The sequence below is a fragment of the Varanus komodoensis genome, unplaced genomic scaffold (assembly GCF_004798865.1).
Source record: "Varanus komodoensis strain SLA01 unplaced genomic scaffold, ASM479886v1 scaffold23, whole genome shotgun sequence".
Lineage (NCBI taxonomy): Eukaryota > Metazoa > Chordata > Lepidosauria > Squamata > Varanidae > Varanus > Varanus komodoensis.
The window spans coordinates 15,949,340-15,971,525 of record NW_025335627.1 but is presented as its reverse complement, the minus strand read 5'-3'; the positions used below and the strand labels follow the sequence as shown (position 1 = coordinate 15,971,525).

At 39.9% G+C, this 22,186-nt stretch overlaps 1 protein-coding gene across 4 annotated transcripts in view; it reads right to left on the bottom strand.

Annotated features, from left to right (window-relative positions):
- Positions 1-22,186, bottom strand: part of KANSL1L (KAT8 regulatory NSL complex subunit 1 like) — an 82,384-nt gene that overhangs the window by 46,416 nt on the left and 13,782 nt on the right. For all 4 annotated transcript variants that reach the window (XR_006414901.1, XR_006414902.1, XM_044431978.1 and 1 more), the window contains exons 3-4: positions 8,685-8,826; positions 7,272-7,469 (exon numbers count right to left, since the gene is read on the bottom strand). Coding sequence is in view for 2 of the 4 variants with exons in the window: in XM_044431978.1 (XP_044287913.1) it covers positions 7,272-7,469; positions 8,685-8,826 (340 nt within the window). In the remaining 2 variants the exon portion in view is untranslated. The remainder of the gene's footprint in view (positions 1-7,271; positions 7,470-8,684; positions 8,827-22,186) is intronic.

Sequence of the window (22,186 nt, the reverse complement as noted above, 5' to 3'; positions counted from 1 at the left end):
GGGTCCTCAAACTATGGCCCACGGGCCGGACATGGCCTGCCATTGTCATTTACCTGGCCCGCCTCGGACTTGTTTGGAGAAAATGATCTCCGATTGAGCCCGAAAGCTCTCAGCCAGTGCATGTGTTCTCTGAAGCTCTTTTAAGTTTTGGAGACTAGAAGAGAGCCGGTGCACACACCAAATTGTAACACCTCCCTTCAACTGCACGTGCGCTGGCTCTTCCCCCCTACTGCATGCATGCATTGGCTCTGAATACAGAGTGGGAATATGGAGCAGGAATACAGAAGAGAGGAGGGTGGGAGAGAGAGAGAGATGAAGACACTAAAAAAGGTAAGAAAAATATAACTTTTAATATCTATTTTTAAGTATGTGAGCCATGTCCCTGGCGTGCGGGCCAAGCTGCAGCTGCCTTGCAAAGCCCGGGGGCAGACAGGCTGAGATGGAGTGGGGCCACGGCCTTCACTGGGCAAGCCACCGCTGTCGAGCAGCTACTATGCTTCCCTCTGTGGGGAGGGGGGGAGACAGGAGGCGCCCTGTTTGGCCAGCCGTGGCCCCATCCCTCACCTCCCCTCGCCTCAGAAAGCAGCCCTTACCACCCTCCTTGTGGCCCTCTCCTGGACAGGGGAGCCACCCCGCGTTCTCCTCTCCGGCCTCCCGCTCCCTCGGAACCGGGGTGATGGCGAGGACTATAGTTTCATGATGCCCAACCAGCATGGCCAATGGAGGTTGTAGTCCAACTCATCTGGACAGTACCAGTTTTGGCAAGGTTGCACTTAAATATGGTAATATTAGCTCTGCATCCATATACAGCCATTGTGTATTGTGGGAATTGTTCTGGGCTGCCTTGCTTCAAATACTAAGAGTGGCATTAAAAGTATTTATCCTTAGTATTTTTGCTTCATTCTTTTAAATGCCAGCTGCAGTCATCAGCTGCATTATGCAAAATACTATATTTAGTGCCTTTGTTGTGTTGTAGCTACGCCCATTGACTATGGACATGCTCTTCCCTGCCACATCTTGGGCTTCTGCTGCAGCCCGAGGGAGTGGAGCAAACATTTTAAATTTTTTCAATTATTTTTTAATTTTAATTAATTTTTAATTTAATAAAGGAATGACTTCTACCTAAAGGAACGCCTTCTTCCATATTTGCCCTCCCACTCCTTGAGATCGGCAGCAGAAGCCCTCCTCCAAAAACCCTCTGTGAAAGATATTAGGAGGCAAAGTACCCGGAGGAGTGCTTTCTCTGTGGTGGCGCCCCACCTATGGAATGCGCTGCCCAGAGAGGTCCGCCTGGTGCCGTTGTTATTTGTTTTTCGGCACCAGGTCAAGACCTTTTTATTCCAACAATATTTTAATAACTTTTAATATTGGTTTATATATGTTTTTAACTGCAGCCAGTGTGGATCTGTAATTTATTTGTGTTATGTTTTATATTATTTTATGTATGTAAGCTGTCCTGAGGCCTTCGTGACAGGACGGCATAAAAATAATCTAAATAAAGAAATAAAATTTAATTTTAATTGATTTTAATGTGCAGTGTGCATAGGAATTTGTTCATATTTTTTTCAAACTATAGACCGCCCCCACAACAGTCTGAGGGACAGTGAACTGGCCACCTGTTTGAAAGTTTGAGGACCCCTGATCTAAAGTAACTTTCCACCCAATCACAGTGCAGCAAATGCTTCAACAATTCCATTCACCATAGAGTGATAACCAAACAGCCTTTCTTCTAAGTGCACAGAGATGATCCCAGCAGTTACACTGTGATCCTCACTATTTTCCTAGCTCCACATGGGCTAAGGGCTGTTGAACATCTATGTAGCAAAAATACTTGAGTATGCAGGGCTGAACTGCTCAGAAAAAACCCACGACTTGTTGGCCTTTCCTGGTCCAAAGCATGAAAGGTATACACGTGTGTATAGAATGGACACTGTTCCTCAGAAGCACCTCAAGGATGTTTAAGTAGTGCTACACAAATGGCTGATTTCTCAAATTGCTCTTCCCCTTGGGAAAGGCCATGTGGCGTGTACCTTAAGAGTACTTTGTCCCACCCTTTAAGAGGAGAAGAACCTTCTCTCAACTCCAAAAACTGAAGCTAGATATAATTTGTCTACAAGAAACACACATTAAGAAACAACATAATAAGCTCTTGGAATGCCCAAAGCTTGGAAAGCTATTTACATCCTCTGTTCCTCAAAAGAAAAGAGGTTTAGCATTATACATCAAGGAAAAATTAGACCCCAAATATACGCTAGCTGACGAAGACGGTAGGATTCTGATGGTTGAAGTTACAATGAAATTTAAAAAGGTGCTTTTGGTGGCGATCTACGCCCCAAATGATCACCAGGTGATGTTCTACCAAAAACTACATACTTTACTCTCGCAACTGGATTATCAGACTTTGTGCTTAATGGGAGACTTCAACGCAATTGTGGACAAAAAAATGGACCATACAAGTGAGACTAAGGAGAAAAAAGGTAGGAGGATACTTCCAAAGTCTTGCTTTAATATAATTGAAGAATTTAGATTGACAGACGCTTGGAGACATAAAAACCCAACCTCTGCTAAGTATACTTTCTACTCGAATAGACATAGGTCGTGGTCCAGAATTGATATGATTTGGATAACCCCAGACTTAGTACCAGATCTATTAAAAGCTGAAATAGAGTCAAATGTCTGGGCAGATCATAATCCTGTAGCTATGACATTGAAAGGGACAGTAAAAACACCCAGATGGGTGTTAAACAAAGTCTTATTAAAAGATAAAAAGTTTAAAGAAGAGATAAACAAGGAAATAGAACTATTTTTTCAAATCAAAAAAATTGAAGAAACCTCTGCAAATACAGCTAAAGCCTATGTCAGAGGGCTGATAATAACATCATCAGCAAAAATAAATAAAATGAGAAAGCAGGAACGATCTAAATTAGTAGACGAATTGATGAAGCTTGAACAGGAGCTACAGGAAAATCCATCCAAAAAGACTTTAAGGCACAAATGAATATTCTAAAACACAAACTGAACCTCTTGGATACAAATGAACTTACCAAGCAAATGAAATTGACTAAACAGAATTTTTTCGAAAATGCTAATAAACCAGGGAGATGGTTAGCTTATAAAGTAAAGAAGGAAAGAGAGAAGAGACTAATATATAAATTGAAGGATGGAAAAGGATGACTGCAAGTACAAAGTACACAAATTAAGAAAATAGCGGAAGAGTTCTTTGCAAAGCTGTACCAGAATAAAGAGACCTCAACTGAGAAAGTTAACGAATATATCCAAAAGGGAAATCTACCAAAGCTACCGGAGAAATACCAAAAAGCATTAAATGAAGAAGTAACAATGACAGAAGTAACTGAGGCAATTAAGAGACAAAAGAATGATAAAAGCCTGGATGGATTACCAGCAGAGTTCTATAAAATTTTTGAAGGAATCCTGTCTATGCCTAAGGATGTATGTAATGCGGCATTGCTAGATGCTAAAATACCAAATACTTGGACAGAGGCAAATATTACATTAATACCGAAAGAAGATACAGACTTGACACAGATCCAGAACTATAGACCTCTATCACTATTAAATGTGGATTACAAAATTTTTGCCTCTGTAATGGCAGAAAGACTAAAGAAGTATTTAACGGACTTCATACATCCAAACCAGAATGGCTTTTTACCTAAAAGACAAATGAGGAATAACATGAGAATCATCTTGGACATTTTAGAGTATTATGAGGCACACTCTGAAAAATCAATGGTGTTATTATTTATGGATGCACAGAAGGCCTTTGACAATGTCAATTGGCAATTTATGAAGCAACAGCTAGCTCAAATGGAGTTTGGTGAAAAGTTTATTAATGCGATATTAAGCATCTAGCAAAGACAGTCTGCTAGAATTATAATTAATGGAGAATTTACAAACACTACAGACATATAAAAGGGCACAAGACAAGGATGTCCTTTATCACCATTGCTGTTTATATTGATCTTAGAAGTGTTAAATATAAATACCAGAGATGATATGGATATTAAAAGTACTAGAATTAGAGGTGAAAGCTATAAACTGCAAGCATTTGCAGACAACTTAGTTTTTATTATTGAGGAACCCTTGGTAACGAAGTCCAAACTTTTACAAAGGATTGAAGAATATGGCAATGTTACTGGGATGAAAATAAACAGAGACAAGACAAAATTGTTAGTAAAAAATCTTACATTGCAGCAGAGAAAAACTCTGGTGGAACAAGTAGATCTTCAAATTGTGAAAAAGGTTAAATATTTGGGAATTTTCCTTACAGCTAAATGCACTACACTGAAAGAAGATAATTATGATAAACTATTTAAGGAAATTAAGAGTGACTTGGAAAAATGGGCTAATTTGCAATTATCCTTGTTGGGAAGAATAGCACTGGTTAAAATGAATATATTACCAAAGCTTTTGTTTTTATTCCAAATGATTCCCATAAAAATTGACAAAAAATTCTTTGACAATTTAAATACCCATATCTCGAGATTTATATGGAAAAAGAAGAAACCAAGGATTAAATTAAAAATGCTCCAGGAGGCTAAAGGGAATGGGGTTTTGGTCTTCCTGATTGGATGTTATATTATCAAGCTTCTGTCTTAGCATGGCTAAAAGAATGGATAACTTTAAGAAATAAGAGAATTTTGTATCTTGAAGGGCATGATTTACAAATGGGTTGGCACACTTATATGTGGTATGAAAAGTGTAAGGTACATGGTTGTTTCTTAAATCATTATATTAGGAAATATAATCATTAATGTTGGTGTGGGAAAAGTTAAAGATAAAACTGTATACTAAATTACCAAGATGGCTTTCGCCTATGGAAGCTCTTGTATATCCAAATGCACTGAACTGTAAAGCGATCTTAATATATGACGAAATCTTGGATACTGAGGGAGGATTGAAATTGAATCAAGAAATACAAGAACAAGGAATTAATATTTCTTGGTGTCAGAAGGTTCAAATGCAATCGAGATATGCTAAAGACTATAGAATGTGGGACTTTTATAAGGAGTTAACAGCATCTGACCATGTGATTCTTAAATCAGATGAGAAAATGATTAAAAGATTGTATAACTTTCTCCTGGATAGGAGAATGGAAGATGAACAGGTTAAGGAAACTATGATAACGTGGGGACAAAATTTTGGATATAATATTGAGTTAGTGAAATGGCAAAAGCTGTGGGATAGAAATATTAAAGTAACATTAGCAACCTCATACAAAGAAAACCTATATAAAATGTTTTATAGATAGTATTTGTCACCAAATAGGTTAGCTAAGATGTTTCCAAATATGTCAAATGGATGTTGGAAATGTAAACACAAACCGGGTACTTTTTATCAGATGTGGTGGACCTGTGATAAGGCAAGAAAGTATTGAATTAAAATACACAAATGGCTTGAGGAAATGTTACAAAAACCTTTAACATTTAAACCTGAAGTTTTCTTATTAGGCATTGTACCTGATGATGTTGGTAAACTAGCAATGTATCTGATCCTACATGTAACTACTGCAGCGAGGATTGCATTTGCCCAACATTGGAAGAGTGAAGAGTCACCTACCGACGAACTGATTCTAAAAAAAGATCTTGGACTGTGCCAAAATGGAAAGATTAACTTTGTCTCTGAAGGAGAAAGAAGATACAGACTTCTCTCAGACCTGGGACTCTTTTTATTATTGGCTAGAGAAACGGGATTATTCATAGATCAAAATATGTTTATAGTTTAACATAAAAAGAAAAAAACGTGGGGGGCTGACCCAGTAGGTCTGATGTTTTTGGATGATTGATGACTTTTTAGTTCTTTTTTTGTTAGGTCTGTTAACACTTATTCAAAAAAAAAAAAAAAAAAGAGTACTTTGTCCCAGAATGCCAAATGCAACCCTAATCTATGCTCCACTTCTACAACAAGAGTGCAATAAAAACATACACAGTGAAAATACAAAACATAACCCAGCCCTTGCTGTCTGGGAGAACTGTAACTTGGCTAAACCATAATAGCAAAAATCCTTCCACCCAGACAATGGGAACAGTGTCAGGGGATGTAAGGGTAAGCATGCACTCCCATTTATAGGTTACCTCTTCACTGGTGAATGGCCATATGGAACAGTCACTGTATACCCAGAGTTCTATTGTAGCTTTTTACAAGGAAAGGAGTAAGCAGCCAATACAGTGGGAGAGATGCTGAGCCAAGAGTACCACAACAGCACAGATGGCACTCCTTTTCTGTACCACATCCTCATAAACACTCACTCCAGTTCCAGATTGTTATTGCTGTCAACCACTGAGCATGTATCCTCCACTGCCTTCCACAGGCAGCCATGCAACAGGTGAAGATGACAGAATTTTCTATATGCCGAATGGCATTTTCTATATGCATAGAACATAAGAGAGATCTACCCCACAACCTGCAAGAGTAATCAGAGCACTTCCAACTGCTCCCTTGCGGAGTTGTTAGCCTACTTGTTCCAAATAGGTTCCTATGACTTTGCAAGCTCTGTGGCATACATTTATTTATTTAACATGTTTATATTTGCCATTTAGCAAGGAATTCAAGGAAATTCACAAAAATTATGTAACAGATGAAGACATATGCTGCATGAAGACAAGAGCCATGAGAACCACCACAACTGCTACCCACATGCCTATAATGCAACTACAAATTCACAATAGCTCGGCAGGAATAACTAGCTTTTTTCCAGACTACACTTGATCTCTGGCCCTGTTCAATAAAAGCTGTTGTACCTTTGTTACTAGGGGATAGCAGATAGGGATGACTTCACATTCTGTTCCTACCCTGTTCAATCCCACAGCAGCTGACCACAAAATGGAACAATGACAGTGAAAGGGAGTGCTTACATCGGCTACCAGTGCCAACATCAGTGAACACTTTATGCCCACTCAGATCTGAGGAAGTAAAAAGAGGTAAATCTCTCAAAACAGCATATGTCGAATGGGCCCTGGTGTCTTGACCTATAAAGCAGTCAGCCAAAGGATTTTCACAAAGAAAAATCACAAGTAGTGTTGCCATTCAAATTCCAGTTTATCCTAGTCCCTCACTCTATCTACTAGTTAAATTAGTGCCAAGAAAGATTTGAGAAAGCACAGTAAAGTTTATTTCCATAAGGTACAAACCCAGCAATTTTCTCATTCCCACAACTTAATGTGGATCATCTTACAGAAATTTTATTTTTAAACTTATATTATTGAATTACTAAATAGCATAATTCTATCTGACGTTCATTCTCACTTGAATACCTGTTTTTCAATGTTACGAAGAAGCAGAGTTGGACTGCTGGGTGATGTTTCAAAATCATGCTCCGGCCAAGCATCCTGCCTCTCAAAAGGAGCTTGAGAATTCCCTGTGGTGTTTAATAAACCTTCTTGGTTTGTCAATTGTGCTTGCTTCTTCAAAACATCCTTTGGAATTGAAAATTCTTCTAAGATCACCATTCCCTAGACAACAGGAATTGAGCACAATTGGTCAACAACAAATTAACTTGCCCAAATCACAGTAGGGTGACTGTAATCCCTGGAAAGTACCGCTTAAGCTTTCTGAATGCTTTGATTAGTGACTTAAACGTGCAAATGTGTGAGCTACATGACTTAAAGCTGCAAATGTGTGAGTAGGTTGATATTCCTACATTACAGGAGAGCTACAACTTTGATTTCTCCAAGAAGTTAGCTTTATACAAAATAGAGAAAAGTCAAACAAGGGTGACTATTTCTGCAAGACACTGTATATAAAGCTTCATATATGAGGAACTAAGTACGACTGAGATGAAACTTTTAAAACATTTTCATTGATACAAAAGAACACAAGGTATTCCATGGGATAATTCTTTATGCCTAAGTATTTAACATTCTATATGCTCCAAAACAAGTAATAATAGGATTAGGATTATTCTTAAACAAAACAAAGGGACACAAGATATAGTCACTGTTAGGAAGTCCTGCTTTTTGTCCAACACCTAAACAGATTCTGATGGGGGGACTTTTAAGGCACAGCCATTCCTGTGGCAGCACCCAGGTTATGAAATTTACACCCAAGATAATTTAAACTTGCCAAAAGACAACATTTTTGAAGCTAGGCTATGATTGTTGTGCACAATTCTCTGTAAATAAGGTCCTTATCCCTTCTAGGCATTTCACTCCTTGTCTGAGGAAACACAAACAACTTTTCACTTGACTTTAGGAAGTTGATCATCACCAAGTTTAAGAAGTGCCACTCAAAATTGTTTGCTTGTTCACTACACTTTAAAGACTTGGAGCCAATGTTTTCAGTTTTACTTTCTAATTTACACAACCTTCCTGGCTTTCAAAATACCCACCCAGCCAGCAAACCATAAGAGAAATTCTTCTTTCTACCTGTCTCTACCTCTCTAGTGTCACGGTGAGGCTTCATGAGCAAAAGAAAAATAGGTATTCCAGCCTTTCTCAGAAGAGTTCTCAGAAGAGTCAATTAAACAGAGAGATGGCACCTAAGGAGTTCTGATAAACTTTAAGAATTTGGAATCAACGTTTCTTACATTCAATCTTTATCCAATCTTTTAGTTTTTCACACAAGCCTTTTATTTTTATAAACTTTAATTATTTTTTCTTTAAATACTAGGACTCATAGAACTTAATCTTTCATTAATTTTAAAGTAACCTTCCCCCCTCTTCACTGACCTTGGTGGCACGGATCTGTCTGTGAAGATCTGTGAGTTGCTGGATTTTGTATTCTAGCTCTGAAATCTGGGCTTGAAGCCATGTCCAGCGACAGCCAATTTTAGCTCTGTCTACTAGCCATTTCCAGTCAGATCTATAGTTACTGGGAAGAAAACAGAATGGTGGTTAGCCAAGAAAAAGAGATAATCACTGCTGTAGAAAGGTAATTTAAATATACTGCAGAAAACAGTCTTTATAAGTTGCCACAAGGCTTTAACAAATTTATGAGCAAAAAGTTTTGTCCTCAAAAACATCAGGCATAATACATCTATTTACTTTTAAAGTAATAAAGGACTCTTATTTTTATATGCATTTCTTGCAACAGACTAATAGAGCTACCACACTGGAATCTAACTGGCATAACTTGCATCTCAGCTTCTCCAATCTCTGTCCCCTACTCACAAAACAATCCCTTTTATCCCTCTCTGAAACCACGTTTTGAACTCTGAAGAGCAACCAATACAGTTTTTTCCACACTGGCTAAAAGGAACAAAGCTCCAATTCTCTTTCTTTGGAACTGGATTCTGAAGCATCCTATGGCCTCTCCAATAGTGCCATAGGATTGCTCCTTTAAAAGAGGACCATCTAGTACAACTTTGTGACATGAACCAACTTTTCAGACTCCAGAGTTCCGAAGAAAGGTTAACACAGGAACTAACAAAATATCACTAGAAGATATTCCTCGGAGGAATCTGGCACCCCAGGCCTTTGAGAGATATCGCCCTCTCTTCTGTGTTAAGGAGGTGAGAACTATCAGAACTGACCTCAAGGATGTCAAAGATAACAAGTGATGGCTGGTAACTGGCACTTGGAATTAATGGCTGGCCTCAGGGACTGGGAGATGGGCCATCACCCCACAGTCAACTGAGCTGGCCTGGGAGGGTGGGGAAGATAAAGCCAGAACTGAGCAGCCTTTTGTTCCTCTCTTGGGAGGTTCCACTTCTGCTGCCACTTCTTCATGAAGAGTGCTGTAGCATCATGTGTATCCTGTGCCCTTAGAAAGTAAAATTACTGTGTATAGGCTAGGATAGAAGCTGTTTATTTTGTTGTCCAGCAAGGCCCTGGGAGCAAATGTTCTTGGTAGGCTATAAAATGTCTTATTGCTGCTGTCCAATTCTCCTTTACCCCTCTTTCCTGTTTTTATGCATTTCAGATTCTGTGTTTTAGTCTCTCCTACCCTACAGTTTAGCCTTTTAATCAAAATGTATGTTTCCCCAAGCTTGGATTTGTTGTGTGCTGAATCCAGCGGCTGGTCCAGGGTGCTGGAAGCAGTAACCTTCTGGGGAGGATGTGGCCCAGCTGGCTAGGGTAGTGAGGAATTCCTGTTGGCTTTCTGTTACAAACATGAGAGATGTTTATTTGATTAGCCATTGATTTATTTCCTTTTCTATAGTTGAAACTATCTAGGCTATTCACAACAATGCATAAAAACAGAAAACTAGTATAAAATATTCTAAAATCAAAGGGAACATTTTAAAAAATCAAACAGCCAAAACATACAACCAAAAAAATGACCCTGTAAAAATACCTGAGATGGGTAATCCTCTCAGGCCTCTGGGTAGCCAAGTAAGTCTTTAAAGACTTTAAGAGATAGAATTCCAATTACACAGACTGAGGAAAGGTAGAAAAATATCTAACTTAACAAAATGTAAGAAAAATGAAACTTAAGCAAACAAGAGTTACATATTTGAAAAAGAGAATCAGCTTATCTCATAATTTTTACAGTATGAAAAGTGGATGTATCCATATTCAGAGATATGAAGGTCTGGAAAAAGCAAAAGAAAAACCCCCTTTTCTGGAAGCCTTTGCTTTTTTTGTCCTCTGAAGAATAGAAAAGAACTGGATTATGGAATATTTTCTTTCAGAATGATGAATAAAATGTTTCAGCCAAGATATTAAAAATATGCAATATATGCCAATATAAGGCTATGTACAAAGTAAGAAATGCACCTCTTGCACCTTACAGATAGATTCATCCAATTCTGAGCAGGACAAGGTGGAGACTCAAAGTTACTTAGTGAAGTTTCTCAGAGACAGCATGAGACTCTGCCTGCCTTGTAAAGGTTTTTCAGGGTCAGAAGGGAGCAGATGCAGGAAGAACTCCACAACCCAGTCAGGCAACACCAGGAGAAACAAGAAGCCCGATTACAAGGTCCTTGGTGGTCTCTGATGATCTCACCATCTAGCTCTCAAGCAGCAAAGGCCACCTTGAGTGTGAGTCAGCTTTACTGAAAGGAAGGGACAGAGGAGAAGCTTAAGTTTGAATCTAACACTTTGCATGATCAGATGCTTATCCCACAACTCTAATAGTATGTTTGATTTATACTGTACTCTAACCAGACAAGTTCCAATAAAGAGCTATGCTTCTGAGGTTTTCTTTTCAGTTTGAGAATAGTGAAAGAGGGAGGTGACCAGCTCATGAAAGCAACATTATAATTCTTGTGCAGAAAGGTCAAGTGAGTCTTAGGTTGTAAACTGTGATTACAGTTCTCAAATGCAAGAGCAAGATGCATTCCACTTCTAGGGAGAACTACCATTGTCACAAAGGAAGGAAAGTTTCAGTTTCTTCTTCTTGGAATATCTGTCTCTGTCCTCTTGACTAGTCCTCAAAGGAGAAACTACAGAGCAAATGAAAAGAAGCTATACTTATTCAAAAAGTAAAAATTCAGAAAACTGAGCCATATTTTAACTGCATTAGTTTATTTTCGTAACCCTTATGTAAATCATAATTTAATTCTGACTAATCTGATGCTTTGCTGAAATCTCCTGAGTAGCTTAGCTCTTAGTAGCTTATTATCTATAGGCAAGCTAGCCCCTAAATTATATTTTTCTTTCCCTTCCTCATGCAAAATGGTTATATCAAAATCTAGCATATGAAGGCATTTCCGCACTGTATGTTCTCCAGAGGAAAGAAAACTGTGATTTTCATATGCCATCAAATTAATTATAGGGATAGCATATCCTTGAATCATGTAAAAAGTGTCCTGTGAACATCCATTATGGATCTGAGCGAGAATGACAGTATTGATGAAAGTACAAGTAACTCTTCCCAATGTTTTGATTCCAGAAGTCAATTCTGCTCCTCCTATAGCACTAGCTTCATCACAAAGAGTTTTTCCATTAGCAACAATATATTCAGGTAAATAAACACTGCAAACAACTGTTTAAAAAACACTCAGCAGATCCACTGAACCTGATGAAAATGTCTTCCAGGTTCAGCTGCAGAGTCCATTTCTTCAGTGATCGCTACATCTGAATCAGGCACTACATTTCTCTGAAAAATTCCTTTTCTAATGGGCAAGATAGAAGTTTATCTTTACTTACAAATACAAAAGTAAAGTGAAAGATTTTATTAAGACATGGGAATCATTTTGTTGCCATCCAATTTGTACTGCTACAACTCTTGGATTCAAGACTCAAAGACAGAAGATAACTGATGATAGCACTGCTGCTCTGTTCGACTAGATTATAAAACAGACAGTACACTTACAACTTGATGCTGAAAAAATACTTTCAAATGTTGCAGAATACAGAATATTGTCAAGGATATACTCCAGGAATACAGGCTGGGATTCTACCAAACACACTCCTATAACACAGCAGCAAGACTCCTTTTGTTTTCTACATACTTCAGATTCTATAGCATGCAAAAAAAAACTAGCCAAATATACCAAATCAAGAAATAAGCTAACATGTGCAAGCGTAGAGAAATTTGTGTTAATCTGGGTAAACTTTTAGTTTTTAAAAGTGCATGATTACTATGATGAATACAACAATGCAGAAGCAATAGAAACTGAAATTGATATCAGTGACTCAGAAAATAAAATTGATTAAATTTCATGCATCTGCTTTCTAGTATGCTGTCTATGGCAAATCCCTGCCAACAAAAGTTTGTGTAGTCAAAGCTACGGTTTTCCCATTTGTAATGTATGGCTGTGAGAGTTGGACCATAAGGAAGGCTGAGCGCTGAAGAACTGATGCTTTTGAATTGTGGTGTTGGAGAAGACTCCTGAGAGTCCCTTGGACTGCAAAGAGATCAAATCGACTAGTCAACCCTGTCTGCTCTTTAGAAGGTCAGGTACTAAAGCAGAAGCTCAAATACTTTGGCCATCCAATGAGAAGGAAGGACTCGTTGGAAAAAAACCCTAATGCTGGGAACAACTGAAGGCAAAGAGAGAAAGGGATGGCAGAGGTTGAGGTGGCTGGATGGGGTTACTGGAGAGATGGGTGTGAGGTTGGGCATACTCCTAGGATGGTGGACAGGAGAACCTGGAGGAATGTTGTCCATGGGATCATGAAGAGTCAGGCATGACTTTGCAACTGAACAACAAATCTTCATTTAGTTTTCATTCAACCTCTACCCCACCCAATTTTGCTCCTCAACTCTTTTTAGAGCCAGTGCATTGTGGTGATTAAGAGTACAGGACTGGGACTCAGGTGATCTCAGTTCTGGTCCCACTTGGCCATGGAGCCAATTGATTGACTTTGGGGCTGTCACAGACACTCAGCACAATCTACCTCACAGGGTTGTTGTTATGAGGATAAGATTGAGAGCATAAGGAGAATGATGTAAGCCACTCTGAGTTTGTTATAGGAAAAAAACAGGATATAAATTTAATAAAAAATAAATTTATGATGTATAATGCCTCCTTGACACTGTGGAGAAGGAAGGGGACTAGAAGAGACATAATTTTCTGTTTCTGTAAGCTGTCCAGAGATTTTTAGTATTGGGATGGCATATAAAAACTTTAAATAAAATAAAAATTGTCTTTGTTTTGCTAATATTATTTCCTCTGTTCTTATTGCTTTTTGGCTGCTCATCATAAATTGGCAAAATCAAGGGGCACCTTGCAGTTCACATGTTCCTTACAGTTTAGATGCTCAGGAGACAGACATACAAACAATAGTTATTTTAAAATTCAATTAGTATTTAATTATTATCTGACAAAATCATACTTTTAATATACTAAAAATGATGTTATGCCAAACCACATATGTCAGATTCATAAACTTATACAATTATTTTCAATCTGTAATGGGTGTTAATATTGGATTTTTTATTTCTGGGTTTTTTCCCCACTTTTTAAAAAAAGAGATGTTTCTGTGGCTTCAATGTTTCTGGGAAAGTTATACTTGTGTCCATAAAAGAATGTAATGCAAATGCCATGGATAAAAATCTAGTAAATTGAGAACCATATTTCGATAAAACCAGTATTGCTTTAATATAAATTGGAGCCCATATATAGCTGATCTTTGCATAAAACTGCAGACCAAATGAGAACTTATTTTATAACACAAAAAGAACTTAGAAGCAAGCTACAGAACTAAATACATATAAACTGACATAAATGGAAAATAAACTAGCCTCAGACAAGGTTATCCAATACTCTGTCTAGAAATAAGCATTTCATTTTATCCATACACAACATATATGTGTATACGCTAAATCATAGATTCCTGAAACCCCGCATCTTTGTTTACACAAGCATGCAAGGGATACCTGTTGTCTTGGATGAAACCTAAAAACATGACAGCGCATAACAGCAGCAAATTACAATGCTCCTTCCTGGAGCTCCAAGTTCCTGACTAACTACAACTGCCTTCCAAAATTTAATCAGTGCAATTTCAAGATCATAAAAGCAAAGCCCATTCAGAAAAGCTTATAGCACCATATTATAAAATGTAAGTGATGGTATTTGGGAGCTATATAATGTATTCCAGCTGCTAAATCTGCCCATTCTATTTGCAGAATTGGAGGCTAAATTACTGAAGCAGTAACTGCCTTCCCCATTTCCCACTTGTAAAGGGATCAGGGGAGAGGGGCACACTCAAGGTGCCCTGTTCCATGCAAGACCCACAAAGAAAGTAAGTTTGTTCACCAGGTTCCTTTATTGCAGCTCAGTTTCCCTGACTGGCTGCACTTTCGGAAGTACCTAATCCCTGCCCTGGCCTGAACACTTCGTCCTTCCTGGACCTAGGGTAAAGAGTGATGTTGCGACTGGTGCAACATGTACTTCCTGTGTGCGGGTTTTCCCCTTGCCACTTCTGTCGGCATGTTGGTGCCTTGGGACTCTCCAACAGGCAAAGCTGGCTGATTCTGCCTGTTTCCTTCCTTTTCTCTGCATCTTTCTCATTCTCCTCCGATTCCATACCCCCCTTTCTGGCATGGCCTCCTCCTTTATTCCCACCGTCTTAACTGCCACTCCATCCACCCCAGCTATTCCTGCCCCAGCTGATAATCCTGCGCAGCTGCACATGCATGGGTACCATCTCAGGAATCGGAGCCCCATGCCTTGTTCTGTCCAAGAACATTCCTAGCCGTTCTTCATCACCATCAGCCCCTCTCTGCTAGACACTAAGGGAAGATGGGTGAGCCCCTCTACCTCTTCACATATCCTCCCCCTTCAAGAGAGGTTTACCATCTTCATGCATTGGCCAAGGTCCCTTGCAGGAAAAGAAAACAAAATTAGCATGTTGAGTACCATGCCTATACTGGACTGTAAAGGCATATGGCTGTGATGCTAAATACCAACATGTAAGCTGTGGGTTGTCGTCCTTCATTCCATTAAGCCATAGAGGAGCATGGTCAATGACCAATGTGAATGGGGCTCCTCAGAGATAGTGCCTTAATGCCAGGTCAGCCCATTTGACAGCTAGAGCCTCCCTCTCTACAGTGGATATCTGGTTCTCGTGGCTCCAGCTTGCGGCTCAAGTAAAGAACAGGGTGCTCGGCTGCCCCTTCCTTCTTGAGGCTCAGAACTGCCCTCAAGCCTACCATTGAAGCGCCCATAAGACAAAAGGTTGGGGGAAACCTGGAGACTGTAAGATGGGTCATCTGAGGAGGCAGGTTCTCAGTTCCTGAAAGGCCTGCTCCATTTCCTTGGACCACTGTAGATACTGCCTCTTCCTAACCACATCAGTGAAGGGAGCTGCTTTGGAGGAAAAATGGGGAATGAATAGCTGGTAGTAACTGACAAGTCCTGGGAATTGTTGCACCTCCTTTTTTGTGCAAGGTCGTAGCCACTGGCTTAACCTTTCAACCTTACTGCCAGGGACCATATTTGATCTTGCCTCATGATCTACTCCATAAGGGAGACATCTCCCTTATTGTAAGGGAGTACAATCCCTTATTGATGTATTGTAAACATCAAGGGTCCTAACAAGATGTGCCATCAACGTGGATAGGTCATTACAAATTTCTTCAGCATCTGCTTAAGGATCTGGTTAAACCATTCCACTAGCTCATTTGTTTGGCGGTGATACACTGTTGTTCACAATGGCCTTATCTTCAACAGGGCCCACATCTGCCTCAACACCTGGCTCATGAAATTAGTGCCTTGATCCCTTAAAATCTCCTTGGGAAAACTCACTCTGGTGAAAACCCCCATCAGTTATGAAGCTATGGACTGGGCAGAGGTACCTCTGAATGGGATAGTTTCGGGCTATCAGGTGGCATAATCTATCACCACTAAAATATATTGGTGCCCTTGGGCTGACCCTTCCAGGGGTCCTATCAGGTCTAACCCAATTCTTTTCCCACCATTGGGTGTGGAGGTGCCATGGGGATCCCAAGTGTGCGATCCTCTAAAGGGGTGGTGCTCTTGAAGCTAGTACCCTATCTAGTAGTTGCTGGTCCCATCACCCTTGCCCTATCTGGGCCCTAGCCGCCATGTCCCACTGGTGCCCTTCATTTCTGTACTTCCTGCAGGGCTGTCCAGTTCTGTTCCCCTCATCCAGTTTCTCAGTCACCACAAAGGTTTCCATGAGCACAATGGCATCCTCTAGGGTCTCTGGCACCTAACCCAGTTACAACCTGAGGCTGGAAGGTCACCTGCTCAGCCTTGTGGACCACTGGCTTCAGCCACCTTGACCCATTAACCCAGATCTTCTGTCCCAGGACCCTGGGGGACAGGCCAGTCCTATAGACCACTCCTCTCATCTGCTGCCTATATGTCTTTTCTAGACATTTAGGATCCCCAAGATAGCTGCTTCACTAAATTGTATTGGCCTGCTGCCTCTGGAGTAAGTATGACCACTGCTTCCTGTGCAGGACCCATGAGACAAGGTGTCAGGATGAGGGTCCACTATTCTTCGGGCCATTTGGCTGCTAAGGTGACCCTTTTGAACATATCTAAAAAGGCTTCAGGGTCATTTTCTGTGGTCATCTTAGAGATGTAGATATGACCTATCCCCTTTCTTCCCGCCTCCATGGCCTCCCCTGCTACTGTCTTGGCTCGAGGATCTTGCAGTCCTCCTAACACTTGCTGGAGCTGATGTGTCCCAGCAATCAGAGTCCCACACCTTGTTCTACCCTAGAACATTCCTGGCCATGCACCATCACCACTGGCCCCTCTCTGCTAGATGCCAAGCAAAGATGAATGAGCCCCTCTACTTCTTCACACTGTGCCAGACTTCTAGGCTGTGAGGAAAGAGGAGTAGTTCCCTGGAATAAGCAGCTCTGGCTTTCATGTTGCATGCCCAGGTTCCTCCTAGTATAGGCTCAGCAGAAGGTTCCTTCTAGCCACTCAAGTAGGCCTTCAACTAGTACCCCATGCAGACCTCCTTCCATACCAGTTTTTGTGGTAGTTCTACAAAAATGGCCCATAGAAATGATATACAATATATCAGAACCATCAGAACCAATATATCAGAACCACAGCTATCTTGAGGAAGACCTAAATCACACAGGTTTCCATGACATATGAAGCTGAAGAACCAGTAAGTAGAAAATATCTAATCTGCAGACTCTTAACAGCTAGACTCTTGCTGCCTGCACTAGCAGCTCATGAAAGGGAAGATGCTGTTGTATCCTTGCACATAATGGCATTATGCAGGAGTTTTCCTGCTACAATCTGTGGATTCGCTTCTTCCATGCATGACTAATATTGGGACATCAGCATGCTACTATGTGAATGGATGTGCTGTTGGTTGTCCTGGATGCTAGCAGAGTGGCTAGCACTATCATTCTATTTCCCTTAGCTTGTAGTATAAATCTGTCATTATTTATTTAAAAGTCTAATTAATGCATTTATCTTAAAAATAAGGATTTACTTAACTTTAAGGTTTGATGTCTGTTTTTGCATAGTTTGGAGAATATCAAATTTACTCATACAGAAGAGATTTTAAAACTAGAGAAAGTGTATTTTATCACTACCTGAAAAATGGGACTTAACTTTGGTGAGAGGATTACATACCCTCTAACAGCTAGTTTATTTTCACTGTGGTATAGTTGTTAATAGCACAGGACTGGGACTCAGATGATCTGAGTACTGGTCCCTGCTTGGCCGTAGAGACAATTGGATGACTTTGGGCCAGTCACAGCCTCTTAGCCCAACATACCTCACAGGTTTATTGATATAATATTGAGAGGAGGAGGACTATGGAAGCCACCTCAAGCTCATTGCATGAAAAGAGTAGGATATAAATATAATAAATACATCTCTGATTTCTTCATGTTGCCTCACAATGGACATCTATTCCACTTTGTGATCGAGCAGTTTCAGCTGTTTGACTTGATATTCTTGGGAAAAGAACATGTACAGGAAGTGGAAACAGGGCCAGGCCGCAAAAAAAGAATACAAACAAATAGCAAGGAATTTCAGGAATTGCATCAGAAAGGTTAAAGCATAAATGAACTAAGAATAGCAAGGGATGCTAAGCACAAGAAAACCTTCTTCAAATACATCCAGAACAAAAGACATGAGAAAGAAAAAGTTGTCCAGATACTTAAAGTGGATGGCAGAGTGATAACAGATGACAAAGAAAAGGCAGAGGCACTCAGTTTCTACTTTACTTTAGTCTTCTCCCACAAGGAAATCTGCAATCAAGAGGAAGTTCAAGCTGGAAGTGAGAGATGGCAGCCCAAAATTGACCAACGGTCAAGGAATACCTAGGTGGAATAAACACTTTCAAATCGCCAGTGCCTGATGAACTCCATCCCAGAGTTATAAAAGAGCTAGCGGATGAACTCTCAGAACCACTTCAATAAACCTTTGAAAACTGGAGAAGTGCCAGATGACTGGAGAAGGGCTAATCTTGCCCCTATCTTCAAAAAGGAGAAAAAAGATGAACCTGGGAACCATAGACCAGTTAGTCTGATGTCAATCCCTGGAAAAATTCTGGAAAAAATTATTAAAAAATTCATCTGCAAGCATCTTGAAGAAAATGCAGTGATTAATAGGAACCAACATGGATTTATCAAAAATAAATCTTGTCAGACTAATTTAATCTCATTTTTGGACTGAGTAACATCTAAAAGGAAAAAGGGACCACTGTGGACATAATCTACCTACACTTTAGCAAAGCTTTCAACATAGTGCCACACGACAGTCTGATAAGCAAATTAGCAAAAACTGGACTAGATGGAAAAACTATTAAGTGGATCCAAAATTGGCTGCTGAATCAGTCACAAAGAGTGCTCATCAATAGCACCTTCTCAAATTGGATAGAGGTAACTAGTGGGGTGCCACAGGGTTCAGTTCTGGGTCAAGTGCTCTTCAACATCTTTATTAATGATTTAGATGAGGAAGTACAAGGAAAGATAATCAGATTCGCAGATGATACCAAATTGGGTGGAATAGCAAACACCCTAGAAGAGAGAATGAAGATCCAGAGCGATCTTGATAAACTTGAACACAGGGCTGAAACCAACAGAATGAAATTCAATAAGGACACGTGCCAAGACCTCCACCTAGAAAAAAGAAAACAAAGCCATTGACACAAGATGGGGAATACGTGGCTCAACAGAACTGAAAAAGATCTTGGAGTAATTGTGGACAATAAGCTAAACATGAGCCAACAATGCTATGCAGCCGCCAAAAGAGTAAATGCTATTTTGTGATGCATTAACAGAAGTATTACTTCCAAATCATAAGAAGTAGTAATTCCTCTATACTCCTCACTAGTCAGACCTCACCTGGAATACTGTGTCCAGTTCTGGGCACCAATATTTAAGAAAGATGCAGGTAAATTAGAAAGGGTCCAGCGGAGGGCAACAAAAATGATCCAGGGTTTGCAAACACTGCCCTATGAGGAGAGACTGAGGGAACTGGGCATGTTCAGCCTTGAGAAGAGAAGACTGAGGGGGGACATGATATCCCTCTCTGAGTACCTCAAAGGCTGTCACAAAGAGGAAGGTCAAGATCTCTTCTTGCTAATGCCAGAGTGTAGAACATGGAATAATAAAATAATTTTATTTTATGTATTTTAATTATTTGGTTTTTTTTATTTTATGCGGGATTTTATGATTGTAAGCCACCCCAAGGCCCATGTGATGGGGTGGCATATAAGTTGTTTAAATAAAATAAATAAATAAATAAATAAATAAATAAATAAATAATTCAAGTTGCAGCGACCCAGATTCAGGCTGGACATCAGGAAAAGCTTCTTCACTGTCAGAGCAATATGACAGTGGAACCAGCTGCCTAGAGAGGTGGTGGGCTTCTCCACACTGGAGACATTCTAAAAGAAACTGGACAGCCATCTGAGAGGGATGGTATAACATGATGTCCTGCAACTGCAGGGGGTTGGACTCAATGGCCTTCATGGCCCCTTCCAACTCTTCTATTCTAAGAAATAGAAAATCAGGTCCTGTTTTGAGCACTTTTTATCTCTCTCAACAACATAAAGGTAAAAGAAACCTGTTCACCTACTAGTCCTGGAACAAGCTAAGTTTATGCTAGAAACATAATCCCTTCTGACAAAGATTAACAATCTTGCTTCATTTTGTTTCCATACTTTTCTCCCTACCAAATTCCAAGTTCCCATTTCCAAAAAGATATTTGTGTCTACAGTCCTCCCAGTTGCAGCATAAGTAGGCAGTGCTTTTTTGTCATAGAATGCTCCGGAAAAGAGTTCCGGCACCTTTTTTTGATGGATTTTCCAAGTTTTAAAAGTAACTTTAAAATTTAAAAGTAAATTTGATGTTTGGTCCACATGGATTTGAATCACTCTGTCAAGCGTAGCAGGTCAGCGGCAAAATCATTAAAACGATGCATGTGGGCTGCTTGTATGTCGAGTCCGATGCATGCGTACTTTGTCCGCGCTAGTTGTGATGGCACTGCTCGGCTTGTGGTGCTGCGTGGCTTGTGACTGGTTGTGTCGTCGTGCGCTGAGTGCTTACTGTGGGCGGCGACCGTTATGTTTCGTTACACAACTGATGTGTGTGGGTGTGTGTACAGTGATTGACTACATGCGAAAGGTAAATAATTTATTTTTTAAAAAGTTGGTGAATTGAACATCTTTTTTTAATTTTTAGTGTAAAAGTGTGACCCCAAATTTAAAGATAAAAAAATTACTAATTACTTCTTAACCACCAGTCCTGCTAATAAAAAGGCCAGAATATTAACAGACACAATGACAGAACACATAGATACTAACAGCAGGGAAAGGAGTCAAGAAGATTTGTTGGATGAGAATTGGACAAAACTTTGGAATTTACTATGAACATCTGCCTTAAATACAATCAATTAAATTTATGTTAAGAACTGAATATATAATTTTTTAAATAAAAGATTAACAAGATGTAAGTTCCAGCACCTTCTTTCTTACAAAAAAAGCACTGTAAGTAGGTATAATAAATCTTACATTTCTACCACCATTGGTGTTACCAAGTTGCTTTTTCCCTTATTTTTGAATATGATAAACAACAGGAAAATATTGGTACTTTGAATACAGTCTCTAAAAAAGTATAATCCACCATCTGTTTTCAGAACCTTAATTTTTCATAATGGGTGCCTGAGATCAGAAACTACTCTATGAAGCCTAATGAAGGAAAGTTCAATCCAAGTAAGACAGATGTGCCAGATTCCTCAAGTCCCAATTTCAGGTGATTTTCCCCATTCCAACTACAGCCCATTAAAACACGGTCCTCACTGTTCAGAGCCCGCATGTCTGGATAGTAGGTTCATGGAGGATGGGGGCTGGAGGAGGAGGAAAAATTGAAAGGCAAGTTGCTTACCTGTAGCTGTTGTTCGATGTTGTTCAACCTGTAGCTGTTGGTCATCTGTGCATTCACACATATGGGCTTTTGCACCTGTGCAGAACCTACAATCGAGAAGCTTCTATAGCTAAAGGTTAATTTCGGCAGAAACCCCTCCACTTCCTGCTCCCAGTATGGAGACCACAATGGATCTCTGGACTAAGGGAAAGATGAGAAGGTCATAGCATCCAGAGAGAGTAAAAAGGTATTTGTTGGAAAGGAAGAAAGTAAGTGGGGCTGTGGGGGGTTGTGTGAATGCACAGATGACATTTGAACATCAGTAACAGGTTAGCAAAGCCTGTCTTTCTTCTTCACAGTCTATGTGCATCACACCTATGGGTGAATAGCTAGCTTACCGTGTGAAGGAAGAAAGGTGCTGTCATCACTGCAGGACAGAGAACAGGACTTCCCTGCCAAGGCACTGTCCAGTTTATAGTGTCAGACAAATATTGAGGGTGTAGACCAAGTGGCAGTTCCCGCAAGA